Consider the following 18,729-nt stretch of genomic DNA (forward strand, 5'->3'; position numbering starts at 1 on the left):
AATGGATGGAAGACTGCTTTGCATGATGGACTGGGCTGTTTTCACGACTCTCTGTAGTTTCTTGCGGTCTTGGGAAGAGCAAATGCCATACCATGTTGTAATGCATCCAGATAGGATGCTGTCTATGGTGCATCTATAAATGTTGGTAAGAGTCCTTGTGGACATGCCGAGGGTTCTACATCTGAGGAAGTAGAGGTGTGTTATACTTTCTTGACCGTTGCGTCAACATGATTGGGCCAGGACTGATTGTTAGTGATCGTCACTCCCAGGAACTTGATGTTCTTTATCATCTCCACCTCAGCACCATTGTTGCAGGCAGAGGGGTGACCTCTACTCTACTTCCTGAAGTCAATGACCAGCTTATTTGTTTTGCTGATGTTGATGGAGAGATTGTTGTCTTCACAGCATGCTGCTAAGTACTCAATCTCTTTCCTCCAGTCTGTCACATCGTTGTTTGAGATCCAAACTACAACAGTGGTGTTGTCAGCAACCTTTTAAATGGAGTTGGAATGGAACACAGTCGTGAGTGAATAAGGAATATAGTAGGGAGCTGAGTACACAGCCTTTGCAGAGCGCTAGTGTTGAGGATTATGGTGGAGGCGGTGTTGTCACCTATTCTTACTGATTGCTGTCTATGGGTCAGAAAGTCTAGGATCCACTTACAGAAAGGGGAGTCAAGACCTAGGTTCCTGAGTTTTGAGATGAATCGGTTTGGAACTATGCTGTTGAAGGCAGAACTGTAGTCAAAATGTAGGAGCCTAACGTAGGTGTCCTTGTTATCCAGATGTTCCAAGGATGAGTGTAGGCCAGGGAGATGGTGTCTGCCATGGAGTGCTAGAAAAACTAATCGGCCTCAAAGTGGATAAATCACCAGGACCAGATGGAGTGCACCCCAGAGTTCCTAAGGAGATAGCTGAAGAGATAGTGGAGGCATTAATGGTAATCTTTCAGGAGTCGCTAGAGTCAGGGAGGGTCCCAGAGGACAGGTAATTCACTAATGTGATACCCCTGTTTAAGAAAGGAGTAAGGCAAAAGACTGAAAATTCTAGGCTGATTAGCTTAACCTCGGTCGTGGGTAAGATTTTGGAATCCATTCTGAAATATGAAATTTCTGATTATTTGGAAATGCATGATAAACTAGCGCAAAGTTAGCATGACTTCATCAAGGTCATGCCTTACAAACCTGTTAGAATTTTTTGAGGAAGTAATAAGAAGTTTAGACCAAGGCGAGCCAATGGATGTTATCTACCTGGAATTCAAAAAGGTCTTTGACAAGGTGCCTTACAGGAGGCTGCTGAGAAAGATAAGGGTTCATGGTGTTAGAGGCCAGGTTCTAGCATAGATAGAAAATTGGCTGTCTGGCAGAAAGCAGAGAGTGGGGTTAAAAGGATCTTTCTCAGGATGTAGTCAGTGACAGGTGGCGTTCTGCAAGGGTCAGTGTTGGGACCATAGTTTTTCACTTAATACATTAATGACATAGAAGAAGGAACTGAGGGCATACTGGCTAAGTTTGCAGACGATACAAAGATAGGTGGAGGGACAGGTAGTATTGAGGAGGTGGGGAGGATGCAGAAGGATTTGGACAGGTTAGGAGAATGGGCAAAGAAGTGACAGATAGAGTACAACATGGGAAAGTGTGAGGCCATGCACTTTGGAAAGGAGAATAGAAGCATGGGCTATTTTCTAAATTGGGAGAAAATTCAGAAGTCTGAAGTGCAAAGAGACTTGGGAGTTCTAGTCCAGGATTCTCTCAAGGTAAACTTGCAGGTTGAGTCAGTAGTTAGAAGGCAAATGCAACTTCGGCATTTCTTTTGAGAGGACTTGAATATAAAGGCAGACATGTACTTTTGAGGTTCCATAAGGTTCTGGTCAGGCCATTATTGGAGTATTGTGCACAGTTTTGAGCCCCATATCTCAGGAAGGATTACTGGCCCTGGAACAGGTTCAGAGGAGGTTCACGAGAACATCACAGGAATGAAAAGGTTAACATATGAGGAATGTTTGAGGACTCTGAGTCTATACTCAATGGACTTTAGAAGGATGGGGGTGGATCTAATTGAAACTTACAGAATGGCCTGAACAGAGTGGATGTTGGGAAGCTGTTTCCATTTGTAGGAGAGACTAGGACCGGAGGGCACAGACTTGGAGTAAAAGGAAGACATTTTAGATCGGAGATAAGGAGAAACATCTTCATCCAGAGAGTGGTGAATCTATGGAATTCACTGCCACAGAAGGCTGTGTAGGCCAGGTCATTGAGTATATTTGAGACGGAGATAGATAGGTTCTTGATTGTCAAGAAGATTAGGGGTTACAGGGAGAAAGCAGGAGAATGGGGTTGAGAAACTTATCAGCCATGATTGAATGGTGGAGCAGACTCAATGGGCTAAGTGGCCTAAGTTTTGCTCCTATGTCTTATGGTCAGGTGTAGCAGGTGTGAGCCATGTCTCTATAAAACAGAGAAGGTGAGTCTAGCTTTAAATTTATCCATTGGTGTGCTTTCTTGACTGTAGTGTCAACGTGGATGGACCAGGATAGATTGTTGATGATATTTACTCTTAGGAACTTGAAGCTCTTGACCACCATTGATAGAGATAGGAGTGTGCTCTCCACTCCACTTCGTGATGTTGCTGACTAGCTCCTTCATTTTGCTGACTTTGAGGCAGCAATTGTTGTCTTCACACTAAGCTGTCTACCTCTTTCCTGTACTCTGTCTCCTTATTGTTTGAGATCCGGCCCACTACAGTGGTGTCATCAGCAAATTTGGAAATGGAGTTAGAGCTGAATTTGACCAGTTGTGAGTGTATAAGGAGTATAATAAGGGTCTGAGTACATAGCCTTGCAAAGCACCAGTGTTGAAGATTATTGTGGAGGAGGTGTTGTCACCTATCCTTACTGATGGTGATCTGCAGATCAGAAAGTCAAAGATCCAGTTGCACAGGCAGGAGCAAACACCTATGTGTCAAATATCGTGGGAGACCATTCAATGATAAATTAACAAACGTACACCTTCACTTTCCAGTTTTCATGTTTTTGCAGAGTTTAAATTACCACAGTCAAATTTGATTTTTAATCCATGTAACATCATCACTTGCTGGACTCTGGGCGTGTGTAATCTAGTTACAAAGCTCTTACGGTTTTCTCAAGATTCTTTGTGAATATTTTTGGAGGTACCCAAATACCCAATCGTAAAAACACATTTTGAAAGTCAACTGTTTACATCAGAGATAGTAGGAACTGCCAGTGCTGGAGAATCGGAGATAACAAGGCATGGAGCTGGATGAACACAGCAGGCCAAGCAGCATCAGAGGAGCAGGAAAGCTGACATTTCGGGTCTGGACGCTTCTTCGGTAATGGGGGAGGGGAAGGGGACTCTGAAATAAATAGAGAGGGGGAGGCAGATGGAAGGTGGATAAACGAGCAGATAGGTGGAGAGGAGATGGACAGGTCAAGGAGGCGGGGATGGAGCCAGCAAAGGTGAGTGTAGGTGGGGAATTAGGGTGGGGGTTGGTCAGTCAAGGGAAGATGGACAGGCCAAGGAGGCGGGGATGAGCTGGTAAGTAGGAGGTGGGGGTTGGTCAGTGAGGTGAGAGGAGCGGATAGGTGGGAGAAAAGACGGACAGGTCAAGGAGGCGGAGATGAGCTGAGCTGGTTTTGGGATGAGGTCGGGGTTAGGGAGATTTTGAAGCTTGTGAAGTCCACATTGAGACATTGGGCTGCAGGGTTCCCAAGCGAAATATGAGGTGCTGTTCCTGCAACCTTCGGGTGGCATCGTTGTGGCACTGGAGGAAGCCCAGGGTGGACATGTCATGACTGGGAGATGCAGTCGTTTGTCACGAACTGAGCATAGGTGTTCCACAAAGCGGTCTCCAAGCCTCCGCTTGGTTTCCCCGATGTAGAGGAGGCCACATCAGGAACAGCAGATACAGTTTACCACATTAGCAGATGTGCAGGTGAACATCTGTTTAATGTGGAAGGTTTTCTTGGGGCCTGGGATGGGGTGAGGGGGTGAGGGTGTGGGGGGGTGTAGGGGCAGGTGTAGCACTTCCTGCAGTTGCAGGGAAAAGTGCCAGGGGTGGTGGAACTAGTGGGGAGTGTGGAGCAGATAAGGGAGTCACGGAAAGACCGGTCCCTCCGGAAGGCAGATAAGGGTGGGGAGGGAACACCTCCCAGTTGCGAACCACTTCAACTCCCCCTCTCACTCTTTGGAAAACATATCCATCCTGGGCCTCCTCCAGTGCCCCAACGATGCCACCCGAAGGCTGCAGGAACAGCACCTCATATTCCGCTTGGGAACCCTGCAGCCCAATGGTCTCAATGTGGACTTCACAAGCTTCAAAATCTCCCCACCCGCCGACCTCATCCCAAAACCAGCCTAGCTCGTTGTCACCTCCTTGACCTGTCTTTTCTCCCACATATCCGCTCCTCCCACCTCATTGACCAACACCCAAACCCAGCTCCACCTCCACCTCCTACCTACCAGCCCCAACCCTGCCGCCTTAACCTGTCCGTCTTCCCTTGACTGACCAACCTCCCATCCTAACTCTCCACCTACACTCACCTTTACTGGCTCCATCCCCGCCTCCTTGACCTGTCCATCTCCTCTCCACCTATCTGCTCCTTTATCCACCTTCTATCCGCCTCCCTCCCCCCTCTCTCTACTTATTTGAGTGCCCTTCCCCTCCCCCATTATTGAAGAAGGGTCCAGACCCAAAACGTCAGCTTTCCTGCTCCTCTGATGCTGCTTGACAAACTGTTTACATCATATGTTCTAATTTAAACATTCACAAGGAATACAGTTTCTTTCATCATTCATACTTCATTTTACTTTAAAGGTTCAATTTTGAGAGCAAAGGAAAATTTCCTCCAGGAACATAGACAGAGAAAGGGACAGTGGTCTTGAGGGGCAATAACGTAACTACCAAGGCCGCTCACGCCCCGCCCAAGTCACGTCTGCCGTTCAGGCCCCGCCCACGTCCTGCCGCTCACGTGATCACCCATCAGTTATCCCACAAGGAGGCGCGGTGGTCAAGTGACGTGGTAGTACGGGTATCATGGCGGCTGTTTCAGTTTTTTCTCGGCTCCGAACGGGTTCCAAACTAGGACCACAGTACGACCAAGAGGGCAACATTATCGAGGTACGGATTCTCCTTTATAACCTTTAGGGGTAAATTGTCCTCTTCAGCAACAAGGAGGATCTGCAGGATGTGTCTTTTTTTTTTGCTGAAGCTCACTCCAGGTCCGCCTTCTGTTATCTAGGGCTGCGAAAAGTGGAGAATGGAGGTGCAAGTCTGCCCGGAGGCTCAGGCTGCTGCCTTCTCACTGTAGGTAACATGCTGTCTGTTGGCAGCTTTTAGCTGAGTTCACTGCAGCCTGACAGCGGACGTAGCGCTGACTGACATTTAGTCAGCTGTTTATGGGGAGTGTCATTCTGATGGATCGGTCTGCCCAGCCAGTAGCGTTGCTCACGTTAGAGGAGCGGCTTAAATGATTGCGCATTCCCAAGCAAACACAACTGTAGGGGCAAGGTACTGCAAGTAAAAATACGAAAAAAATGATTGCAATCTATGTACAAAAAAACCCCATAAAAACAAAGCACAGTGGAAACTGGAGATCTGGCATGAAAACAAGATGGCTTGGAAACTCGGCAGGTCTGGCAGCATCTATGGCGACAGAAACAAATTTAATGTTTCGAGCTCATTGTGGCTCTTCTTCGGAACTGACTTCCGAAAATGATGCTAGACCTACTGAGTTTCTCCAGCCCGTAGTTTTATATACAGTCATACAGCACGGAAACAGACCCTTCGATCCAACCAGTCCATGCCAAACATAATTCCAAACAATCAAGTCCCACCTGCCTGCTCCTGGCCCCTATCCCTCCAAACCTTTCCTAATCATGTACTTATACAAATGTCTTTTAAACATTGTAATTGTGCCCACATCCACCACTTCCTCATTGACTAACTTTTTAGCTCTTGTGATTTTTTTTTTCTCTATCAACTACCATTTATCTGCTCACTTTATCCACCCAGGTGGTAGTGTTTGTTAGTTTAGTAGGCACTGTCTACAAGTCCTTGATAAATTTCAGCAATGCATCTTGTAGATGGTACACAGTGCTGCTGAATGATGGAGGGAGTCACTGTTTGTTGATGTGCCAATCAAGAAGGTTGTTTTGTCCTGGATTGTGCCAACTTTCTTGAGTGTTAAACTGTAAGTGGGCGAGTATTCCATCGCACGCCTGATTTATGCCTTGCTGACAGGCTTTGGTGAAGTAGTCGCTGCAAGTTTCCTAGTTTCTGATATCTTTGAACCATAGTACTTATATCACCTAGTCCAGTTCAGTTTCTGGTGAATAGTAATTGCTAGCATGTTGGTAGTGTGGGATTTAGTAATGGTGATACCATTGATTTTTATTGTCACAGGTATTTTACAGTGAGAAAAACTGTTGCTAAGATCTGGTGCCATTTTGAGTAGTTTTGAGTAAGGAAAAATAGTTATAGCTTAAAGACAATCCATTAGTTCTGAGCCAGGTCATCATCATCAATGCCTGCTCCACCGCCTCACCACTATATACACCAGACCCAAACAGCATTGAAGTCACCACTCTTCAGGTGCTACCTCTTGCTGTTGTGCTGATTCTCTTGTGCCACCCTCTCAGCGCCACCTGTGCCAGGCCAACCAACTTCAGAGTTGCATCTCTCGACACTGGGCCCACCTAGTTGCTGTTGCAGTGATGCCCTTTTGCCACAGCCAGCGTCAGGACCAACCAAAAGCAAAGTCGCTGAACCTACCACACCAACGTCATCCCTGCTGATGTAGCAGTCACCGATTCTGATGCCAGGTCCCGGGCTCGCCTGAGACCACGCTGTGGTTCCTTGCTGCCACCAATGCTGCCTGAGCTTAGAACAGAAGTTAAGTAAAAAGAAAGAAAAGCAGTCGGAGTGGACAAGCTCTAACTCGAGCCCAAACCTTCTACCATCTTGATATTAAGGTATGATGGTTGTTGGAAATGGCCATTGTCTTTAACTTGTGTGTCATGAATGTTATTTGTCAGGTGTCAGCCCAAGCTTGAATATTGTCCAAGTGTTGCTGCATTTAGACAGGGACTGCTTCAGTATCTGAGGAGTTGCAAATGGTGCTGAACATTATGCTGTTATCCATGAACAGCTCCACTTCTGGTGGAGGGAAGGTCATGATAAGCGAAAACTAGCCTGCTACTTTCCCTATAGCACTTTGATAATTTTCTAATCAACCTCTTCAGAGATGTTGTTACCCACCTCTGGAGCAGGTAGGATTTGAACCCAGGCTTTCTAACTCGGAGGTAAGGACACTACTACTGTGTCACAAGAGCCTTCCCTCCCTATAGCCATTTGTTTGCTTCATACAAAAACATTCCAGGTGTCACTCCTTTTGAGAAATTTATTCTTGCCGCACTTTGTGGTTAGTAACACTTTAAATTGATTGTCATTTATTATGACTTCACAGACTGTGGAAATATTATACTTTTATATAAACACTACATAACGTTAAGCACATTTTAAATCAACTTGGTTTCTACTCTGATATCTTGAATCTCTTAGTAATGAGAGTTTATCATCATTGGTGTCATGTGCTCTATGTGCTACATCACTTTTTCATGCTGTAGTTGTTGAGTCTCAGATTGTGGTGTCTGCTGCTTTTCAGATGTGCTCCTTCCAGTCCAACTCTGTCTAATGTTGTAACGTGGTGAGAGAAAAGCAGTTAGTATCCACCAGGTATTATTTTCCTGAATGTGGAGGGAACTAGATTTGATGCAACATAGATTTTGCAGATTTACTGCCTGGCTATATTACTACTTTGCTGACATTTTATAAGTATTATACCTCTGTTTGAAAAAGAATGAAATGATAAGTCCTGTGATTGCAGTTGAGTTGGCTTTCACCTCTTGGAAAACTTTTATTTTTGGTTGAGTGAAATTACAATACAGCAAAGTAAGGTAATTTTAAAATATTTAGAAAAGATCCTGTAGGTTTATTCTTGGCAATCATTGCCAAGTTACTGAGATGTGGTCTGGAGTCATTTGAAAGCAATTGTGTATTCTTTAACAAAATTGCTGCTGAGCTTCAAACTTCACTACTTATCACAAAACCGACACATCTCCAAACTATCAGCAATGGAAGTCAAAGCAGCTAATGGAATTAAGATGTAAATCAACAAAGGTACTGCGATCCCATATTTCATCTGTGAAATGAGAAACAAAATTAACTGTTTAAATTTTGAACTTTGATGACACAAAGACTAATCTAATGGCATATGTTTTACGTTCTTTCAATATTTTATTTTTGTATTTCACATGGGGGGGAAAAAGAATGGTGAAAATTACTACAATTTGACCCATTGCTGAGCTAGAAGTTATTAAACAAATAAATCTTTAACATAAAGATCTCAATGCAGTAAGGGCAGAGCTTTGAGATTAGCTAAAGAAACATTTATGTAACCAGATTTGCCTGCCAACACACTCAGTTGAAAATATTAAATGGAACTATTGCAGTAACTAAAAAAAGTATTTATTATTCACTTTGATCATATTTTTACAATTACCTAACTTTTTACAGTATTGAAATACATTGGGAGGTGACTCTGGACAAGTTGCAGTATTCTTTTGTGTGTTGTCTTCAGACAAGTCTACTATGTCATGCGGTCAAGTGCACTTTATATTTTTGTGTTGAAGTGCAAAATACAGAGACATCTCTGGCATTTGTGGCTTCAGCTAGGGAACCAGGCAGATGAATGAGTATGTGATCATTGGACTTTTCAAGGTCATTGGAGTGATTTTCTTCTGTTTTCTTCCCATTGATTTTTGTCCACTTTCCTTATCCAGTTCTCATGCTGCAGGTGATCCAAGTAGTTTTGTTAGCCTTGTGCTGCATGATCATTCGCAGCGAAGGAAATTTCAAGAAGTTACAATCACAACTGTCAGTTTTTCAGTGCCATTCATGTTCGTGTGGACTAGAAAGTACCACATTACTTGCTTCACTCTCATCCTTGCAGTTCATCTTTAAACATTAAAGAGTGATTTGATAAAAGACAGAATAGTCCAGTTTAATCCACATTGAACATCCTGAGTGCATACTTGTTTAGTCATGCATGACAAGGCCATTTCTGTCATCGCTGCACTGTCACCTGAGATTTCAAGCTGTAGTATGGCCTAACTCTGCCATTGTCCTTTTTAGTTTGGTGTTGTCATGCGATAGAAATGCATGAATTCGGCTGATCTGAAGTTATTGGTCTGAAACTTCAGCTAATCACTGGTTGTTGGATTTCCTGTTCTACTGGCAGGGATGGTTGACCGATTAACCAAATTTGACTAATCGTGATTTTACTAGATGTCTTGTATGTCTCAGCTAGTTTGGTCAGTAGCATTGCTATTGAACCACTCCTGTTAATGAACATTGAAGTCTCCACTAGGGTACATTCTGTGTCTTTGCCACTCTCGGCATTTATTCCAGTTAGTGTTGCGCATAGATTTCTGATTTATTGGCTGAGGGAAGTATAAGTGGTAAACCCTTCCAAACCTCAGCATGCTGATTTGGAAATATATCACCATTCCTTCAGTGTCACTGGGTTTAAAATCCTGAAACTCTCCCTACACAAAATGCACTACAGTGGTTCAAGAAGGCAGCTCACCTTCTCAAGGGCAACTAGTGATGGGTAGTAAATGCTGGCCTAGCCAGCAATGCCCACTTCCCATGAATGAATAAATAAAACAAAACAAAAATATTCCAGTCTCCTTCAGTTCTAAAAAGAGTTGGATTGGCCTCGTTGGTCAATCTTTCTCCCTCCACAGCTGCTGCCAAGCCTGCTGAGTTTCTTCAGCAATTAGTTTTTCTCCCAGATGTGTTAGTTTGGGTCTCTGCTTTAAAGCTGCCATACTCCGAGAGGACCATAGGCTGCGCTTTCATTAGAGAGAGCAGACTGGTGGGTTTAACCTGAGGGTGATTACCCCTCCGGCATTCAGGAAACCAGGACAGTAACTAATAGTCTGTTGACAACACTGGAGTTTTAACATAAGACAATGGAGTGCAATTTTTTGTAGTAGTAATTCTGATTTTTTTCTGTTTACAGGTTGAAACTCGCGAAGATGAGGAACAAAGTATCAAATTAACAGAAATTTTAGAATTGCTGGTTGCTGCTGGATACTTCAGGGCTAGAATTAAAGGATTGTCGCCATTTGACAAGGTGAGAACTATAAATTCAATTCTCTTTTACTAACCTACCAAATTAATAACTTCACTATTGTAAATATGTTGTCATTGCTCTATAATTTATAGCCAGAAGTACAACAATGTGTTGAAATTGATGTAATAGTTAAATGTGACTTTTTTTGCCAGATAGTGACATCATAACGATCCATCATAACTCATAGTTAAAGGTCGTAATGTAATATGACTGCTCGTATTGGAGAAAAATTGCTCCCAGCATAAAAGAAAAATAATAGAAGATTGAGTACCTATGCTCAAATTTTTATTGAAAATTGCTGTTTAACTTTAACTTTATGGATTTTTGTATGATGGGAGGAAATATAAAATGAAACACGATCTTTGCTTCACATGGATTTTGTTCCATATCAAATAATTTTGCTCATTATGTCTGTGTAGAAAGCTATTTGTCGTTCACTTTAGAACTTTGGGGAAAAATAGGACCTACTTTTTCTTCACAGGTTGTAGGTGGGATGACATGGTGTATTACAACCTGCAGCTTTGACATTGATGTTGATTTGCTTTTTCAAGAAAATTCTACAATTGGCCAGAAAATGTAAGTTGCTTGAAATATTTTGATTAATCTTCACAGTTGAATGAAATATAATATCTGAAGTTTAAACTATGACTAAAAATCACTTGCCTTATTATGAGACCTTTAAAGTTTTATAAAATGTCTTCGTTCTTTGCTCAGTTAAGAATGTATTTTACCTGATATATTTTTAGCAGGACTGGAGAGTTGACAAAAAGCATATTTGTTTCTGGGGCTTTGAGGAAAATTTTACAGATAGAGAAGTGTTAAGTTAAGCAAATCTGCTTGGAAGCTAGGATGTAACAGCTAGTGAGAAATGCTGGAACAGGACTGGTCACCATTAGAGGGCTTGTGGATGTAAAATAGTGTTCAGGTAACATCACACTTTTGAATGCATGAGATTTCAACAAGTGAAGTAATTCCTTTGTATAGCTTAGTTTAAAATCACAATTGCCTTACTTTATAGATAGTATTCTGTAGGTTTCTTTTGCTCCAGTTATCTGGTAATCACCTTGTAATATCACTGGAAGATTATTTTTACATTTTGTTTTTACACAGAGCATTGACAGAAAAGATTGTGTCTGTTTTGCCAACTATGAAGTGTCCTCATTGCTTAGAACCACATCAGATCCAAGGTCTGGATTTCATACACATATTCCCCGTTGTACAGGTACCGTTGTACTTTGTTTTGAGCAATTGTCAATATTAATAAAAAAAGAATTTTTGTAATTTAAACAACTTAATTGTTTGAATATTGCAGCATTCTTGTAATGAGCACAATGCTTCAGAAAACATGAATTGCTTGTGTCTCTTATTGTTTGACATCACGAAACTATTACTAGTGTTCCCTCCAAAAGTGTACTTCATTCACTTAAAAGTTAAGAGCCATTTTTCGCAGAAATTTCAAGTGGCTCCATAATTGACTCATGTCTGACATGCATCTGATGGTATAAAATTGTGATTAACTGCAGTGCTACTTTAAATTAAAAGCACTTATGTACTAAAAGCTATCAATCTGTAAGTTGATTTTAAATCACTCATTTTTGCTTCAGTTTGTATCATTGGCCATGTTGCTTTGAGCCGTTAATGTACCTTCGAAGAAGTTTTAGAAAAGTTTAGAAACTTTGAACGTTAATCCCAGGTCAAAAGGAAATTCCTAACTTGATTTTGAACAGTTTTATTTGGCTCCAATTTAAGGGTTTTATTGTACAATGCCTTCACTTGCTTTGAGTATTTTCTCACCTGAGAATCCTTTTAAAGGTCCATAACCTTAGTGCATTTGTCCTGCAGGATTTCACATACTATCAGCAGCAAGATATCGTTATTTTCAGGTTTTTAAATGAGCAGCAGTTTTTTGACTATTTTTGTTTCCCTCTGTCCAAATCTACCACTTTGTTAGAACAGCTATTTTGAAGACAGACTTCCAATATCTGAAACCTTTGGGTTAGCTGTTGTAAACTTTATTATTGTATTTGTGATCTTGGATAAATTTTTAAGGTAACTGAGAAATAGCATGCTAGTTTTGCTGAATAACACTTCAAATCCATAATTTTCACTTTCAAGTGGCTGGTAAAACGTGCAATTGAGACCAGGGAAGAGATGGGAGATTACATCCGATCTTTTTCAGTTTCCCAATTTCAGAAAACCCACAGTCTACTTGAGGTAAGTTTCCCATTATGTTTAAATTTATTATTATAGTGTAACAAGTCGTGTTGCGGCTTTACAGGGCATTGGTTAGGCCACTTTTGGAATACTGCTTGCAATTCTGGTCTCCCTGCTAAAGGAAGGATGTTGTGAAACTTGAAAGGGTTACATGTTTGGAGGGTTTGAATGATAGGGAGAGGCTGAGTAGACTGGTGTATTTTCCCTGGAGCGTCAGAGACTGAGGGGTGACCTTATGGAGATTTATAAAATCATGAGGGGCATAGATAGGCTAAATAGACAAGGTCTTTTCCAGTGTGAGGGAGTTCAAAACTAGAGGGCATAGGTTAAAGGTGAGAGGAGAATGATATAAAAGGGACCTACGGGACGACTTTTTCGGGCAGAAGGTGGTGCGAGTGTAGAATGAGCTGCCAGAGGAAATGTTGGGGGCTGATACAATTACAGCATTTAAAAGGCATCTGGATGGGTATATGAATAGGACGGGTTTAGAGGGATATGGACCAAATGCTGGCAAATGGGACTAGATTTGTTTAGGATATCTGGTCAGCATGGATGAGTTGGACTGAAGGATCTGTTTCTGTGCTGTACATTTCTATGACTCTAAATATGAAAACACATGGACATATGTAAATTTTCCAATTTGTTTTTGTTCTTTTTAACCTTATGTTCTAATGCTTGATTAAGAAATTGAAATCAAAAGTAGACATAACATGAGTGCTGAAAATCGTTAATAAAATGAGAGAGAATCTGGCAACTATACTTCAGAATCTGTATGTAATAAGAATGTGAACCTTTGAACAGTTATTTCAGTCAGTTCTCTAAAGATCACCTAACCTGACCATGCAGTTCTGGTGGAGGACTTCCATCCAAAATGCAAAATTTCTCTTAAAATATAAAACTGTATCCTTCAGGATGTTTGCTAGTAAATCAGCTTGGATCAAATTCTCTTTAAACTGCCCTCTTAAAATGATATGCACTGGAAAACTGTAAAGACTAATTTTCCTTTAAGAGATTGACATCTGCTTAACTGAAAGAATGAGAACGAATTTTCACATTTTAAAACCTGTATTACACGAAATGACAAAATGCCTTTGAGTAAACTGTTTTCTTTTTGTGAGCAGCTTGTGCTTTGAACTACAGAGAGGAACGTTCCTCTTTATGCTGATTGCACATTACGTTTTTCTCAGAACTAAGTCCTTGCAGTGGATATTCCATAGTCGCTGTCAGATTCCAGTGAGGTCCCATGCCCCTGTGTTTTGCCAGGTAGTAACTTTGAATGTACGTTAAGTACGTTCCATACTTTTCAGAGTTTCTTAAATTCACCACCATGATATATACACACCGGTGACTTATGCCAGCATAAGTCTCTTGAACCATTGGACGCAGTCTGAATCCCTTTGCCTAGAGACTGCCTCCCTCTTGCAACCAGCTCACAAAGTCAAAACAACCTCCTCTTTCTGCTGAAAGCATAGAACTGCTGACTCTGTGCTCATCATTTAGTTGTAGGAAGCTTGTAAGCTGATTTCAGAAATGGATTCCAAATAAACAAAGGGAGTAAAATATTCTTCGTCATCAAAATACTCACTTTTGAATTGCTTCTACCATTAGAAATAACCGGTGAAACCTTTTTCAAGGTGAAGGTCGAAAGTTCTGTATTATACTCCATAAAGTAAAAGTTTTTGAATTTTTATCTGTAATAGGATGATGACTTCAAGCAACGCAAAGACAAGGCTATGAAAACAGTCGCAGAAATTTCTGTGAGTAGAAATTCCTTTTTTAAAAAAAAAAAATTCTGTCATTCCCAATTCCAGTACTGAGAAATGTATTGTACAAATTAATGTATTACTGTTAACATACCTTTCTTATTTGACTTTGAAAATTGATTTATTTTCAAATTATACTTGATTTATCTTCACTCACATCTATATTTTGTGCAGCTGTTTATGTGTAATTTATCTTGCATTGCACTTGTATCTTTAAAGGGATTGGTCAATCACCCACTGAATCATGACCAGTGCATTATTCTAAACGGGCAAAGTAATTTCTTCTAAAGTTGCGAGGGAAGAAGAGTGGCTACCTCATTGGGGAAGTGGGTTGGGGTGTTTTTTTTCAAATAACCCAGAAGAAACAATCGCAGGTATTCAAGTAGTGTAAGATAATTAAATTGAATAAAGAGGCATGTAGATGGGCATAAGAACAGAAATTGCTGGATAAACACAGCAGGTCTGGTAGCATCTGTGGAGAGAAAGCAGAGTTAACGGTTTTGAAGAAGGATCACTGGACTCAAAACATTAATTTTGGTTTCTCTCCAGATGCTGCCAGATCTGTTTGTCCAACAATTTGTTTTTGTTTCTGATTTCCAGCATCTAGTTTTCAGTTTCATGTAGATGGGCCTTTGGGAAGGTAATGGAAGAGAAGTGATTGGCAAGAAGAGGAGTGAAGGAGCAGAGATGCAGATTGAAATAGGAAATCGGAGATTTTGATCCTAATAAAGTTCTGTTTCTGGAAAACCCTAGCTATTGGGTAAAGTAATTGCACTGATACTTGAGTAATGTAAATGTGGTTTGACAAATAAATTTTAATGATATATCTGCCTGCTTTAAAGCAAGAATTAGTTTAATTTGCTGCTACAGTATATCCCTGTTAGGGTCAAGGGAAAAGCTGGTAGGTTTAGGGATCCCTGGCTGACAAGGGATGTTGAGGCTCTGGTCAGGGAAAAGAAGAAGGAATACATTAGGTTTAAGCTATCGGGCTGAAGTGAATCCTTAGATGACTATAAAAAGTGTAGAAGCACACTCAAAAGGGAAATCAGAAGAGCAGAAACAGGGTGTGAGATGGATCTGGCAGATAAAGTTAAAGATAATCCCAAGAGGTTCTATAGCTATATTAAAAGAAAGAGGGTGGCTAGGGAGAGAATAGGTCCCCTTAAAAATCAGCATGGCCGTCTATGTGTAGAATCGCAGGAGATGGGGGAGATATTTAATGGATATTTCTCCTCTGTATTTACCGAGGACAGAATCATAGATACTAAGGAAATAAGGGAAAAAGTGGGGATGTTTTGGACTGCGTACATATTACTGGAGCAGAGATTTTTGCAGCCTTAAACTATACTTAAGGTGGATAAATCCCATGGGCCTGATCAAGTCCATCCTCTGATGTTGTGGGAGGCCAGGGAAGAAGTTGTAGAGGCCCTTGAAGAAATTTTTGCTTCATCTTTAGCCACTGATTAAGTTCCGGAAGAGTGGAAGATGGCTAATGTTGTTCCATTGTTAAAGAAAGGTAGCAAAGACAAGCCAGAAACTAAAGGCCTGACATCAGTGGTAGGCAGGTTATTGGAGAGGATATTGAGGGACAGGATCAGTCAACATTTGGATTGCCAGCATGGATTTGTGCACAGGAAGTCATGTCTAACAAATCTTTCAGAGTTTTTCGAAGAGCTAACCAAGAGGATAGATGTGGGTAGGTCAGTTGTCTATATGAACTTTAGTAAGGCCTTTGACAAGGTCCTACACAGCTGGCTAGTAATGAAGATTAGGTCGCATGGGATCCAGAGAGAGATGGCCAATTGGATTCAAAATTGGCTCGATGGTTTGAAGCAGAGGATGATGGTTGGAGGCCTGTGACTAGTGGTGTGCCACGGGTTGGTGCTGGGACCTTTGTTATTTGTTATTCACAAATGATCTGAATGTGAATGTACAAGACATGATTAGTGAGTTTGGGAATGACAGGAGGTATTGTTGATAGCGAGGAAGGTTATCAAAAATTATAGAGGGATCTTGATTCGATGGGAAAGTGGGCTCGGGATTGGCAAATGCAATTCAGTACAGATAAGTGTGAGGTGTTGCATTTTGGAAAGTCAAACCAAGGTAGGACTTGTAGAGTAAATGGTAAGGTCCTAAGAAGGGTTGTAGAACAGAGGGACCTAGGAGTACAAGTACATATTTCATTGAAAGTGGCATCACTGGTAGATAGGGTAGTGAAGAAGGCATTTAGCATGCTGGCCTTCATCGGTCGAGGCGTTGAGTATAGGAGTTGGGACGTTATGTTACAGTTATATAAGTCGTTGGTGAGGTTGCAGTTTGGAATATTGTGTATAGTTTTGGTCCCCCTGTTATAGGAGATACATAGTTAAACTGGATAGTGTGCAAAGAAGATTTATGAGGATGTTGCCAGGGCTAATAGGTCTGAGTTTCAGGGAGAAGTTGGCCAGGATAGGACTTTATTCCTTGGACCATAGGAGAATGAGTTGTGACCTTTATTGAGGTGTATAAAATCATAATGGGCATAGATAGGATGAATGCATATAATCTTTTTCCCAGAAATGGGGAATTGAAAACTAGAGGGCGCAGGTTTAAGGCGAGAGGGGAAAGATTTAAGAAGGACCTGAGGGGCAACTTCTTCATGCAGAGAGTGGTGTGTATATGGAATGGGCTGCCAGAGAAAATGGCAACAGTCGCAATATTTTAAAAACATTTGGATAGGAACATGGATGGGAAGGGCTTAGAAGGATACTGACAAAAAGCAGGCAATTGGAACTAGCTGAGTGGGCACCATGGTCAGCATGGACCAGTTTGGGCCGAAAGGCCTGTTTCCATGTTCTGCCTCTATAAGCTGTATACGAGATGATCTATTGTATGGTTTGCATTGTAAAAGAACATTTCCTCTGAATGAATAATTGAAGACTTTACTAAATTTAATCTCCAAAGGAAAGTTGTGAACTTTTTCCTCTGCTTCTTAAAGCAAATCTTCACAACGCTAGTAAAACCAAAAACTCACTTAATTTATTCAACCTAATGGAGCATGCTATTTTTGCATGTTGCACTTTCAGTTTGTTCTTATCTAGTTTCATCTAGCTGTCTTTCATCAACATGGAAACTGTCGCAAGAGCCTTCAGTGCGGTGAAGGGCAGTATCTTTTTACAGCTCCGCCCAAGCATTGCTTATAGATTAAATTGTCAAAGAACATTGGTTTAAAAGTGAAAATATAGTGCTAAAAATATGTATGCATTAATTTTCCTCGTTATAAGATATACTGCTGTATCCATTACAAATAGATTTTTTTCATGTTTGATGTTTTGGAATAGATTTTTAGATTTTGCTTTCTCTTGTATTTCTAATTGTTAATGTAATGTTTTTGGATCCGACCACAAGATATAGAAGCAGAATTAGGCAATTCAGCCCATTGGGTCTGCTTTGCTATTTGATCATGGCTGATGTGTTACTCAACCACATTTTCCTGCCTTCTCCCTGCAACTTTTGATCCCTTACTGATGTTGAAGCTATCTATCTCTGTCTTAAATACAGTTACTGACTTGGCCTCCACAGCCTTCTGTGGCAATGAGTTTCACAGATTCACCATTCTCTAAAGTCATTCCTTATCTCCGTTCTAAAGAGTCATTCCTTCACTTTGAGGTTGTGCCCACAGATCATAGTCTCACCTATCAGTGGAAATATCTTCTCCATGTCAACTCTATCCAGGCCTCTCAGTACTCTGAGTTTCAGGTAAATCCCTCTCCTCATCCTTCTAAACTTCAAGTACAGACCCAGGGTCTTCCACCACTTCTCATATGACAAACCCTTCGTCCCTGGGATTATTTTTGTTAACCTCCTCCAAGGCCAGCAAATCCCGGCCCAAAACCGCGCACAATATTCCAAATACGGTCTCACCAGAGCCTTGTACATTTTCAGCAATACATCTCTGCTCTTGTATTCTAGCTCTCATGAAATGAATGCTTACATTGCAGTTGTATTCCTAATTGCCAACCGAACTGCATGTTAACCTTGAGAGAATCCTGAACTAGGATTCCCAAATTCTTTTGTGCTTCAGGTTTCCAAAGCCTTTTCCCATTTTGAACATAGTCTATGCACTTTATGACATCTGCAAACTTAGCAACAGTGCTGTCAGTTCTTTCAACCAGATATTCGTGTTCCCCATTAACTAGCTGTTTTCCCTATGCTGACCGCTGTGGAACTTCACCAGTCACTGGCTGCCATTCTGAAAAAGACCCTTTTATGCCTTCTTCCAGGCAGCCAATCCTTTAACTATGCCATTACCTTGCTCCTAATACCATGGGCTGTTATTGTATTTAGCAAACTCCAGTGGAGCACCTCATCAAAGGCCTTTGGATATGTTCCAAATAGATTACGCCCACTGGCTATCCTTTGTCTAATTTGCTTGTTACCACTCAAAGAATTCTAACAAGCTTGTCATACATGACCTCCTTGATGAAGCCAAGCTGGTTTAGCCCATTTTTTAATCATGCACTTCCAAGTACTCTGCAGTCCAATCCTTCATAATGGA

General features: G+C 41.3%; 1 protein-coding gene across 1 annotated transcript in view; it reads left to right on the forward strand.

Annotated features, from left to right (window-relative positions):
- Nucleotides 1-4,802: 4,802 nt before the first annotated feature.
- ccdc93 (coiled-coil domain containing 93) overlaps nt 4,803-18,729 on the forward strand; it is a 69,679-nt gene continuing 55,752 nt past the window's right edge. The window contains exons 1-6 of the mRNA XM_048599230.1: nt 4,803-5,135; nt 10,102-10,215; nt 10,697-10,791; nt 11,326-11,437; nt 12,331-12,429; nt 14,130-14,186. Of these exons, the coding sequence (XP_048455187.1) occupies nt 5,052-5,135; nt 10,102-10,215; nt 10,697-10,791; nt 11,326-11,437; nt 12,331-12,429; nt 14,130-14,186 (561 nt within the window). The 5' untranslated portion in view covers nt 4,803-5,051. The remainder of the gene's footprint in view (nt 5,136-10,101; nt 10,216-10,696; nt 10,792-11,325; nt 11,438-12,330; nt 12,430-14,129; nt 14,187-18,729) is intronic.

This window comes from Rhincodon typus, chromosome 7 (genome assembly GCF_021869965.1).
Source record: "Rhincodon typus isolate 14 chromosome 7, sRhiTyp1.1, whole genome shotgun sequence".
NCBI lineage: Eukaryota > Metazoa > Chordata > Chondrichthyes > Orectolobiformes > Rhincodontidae > Rhincodon > Rhincodon typus.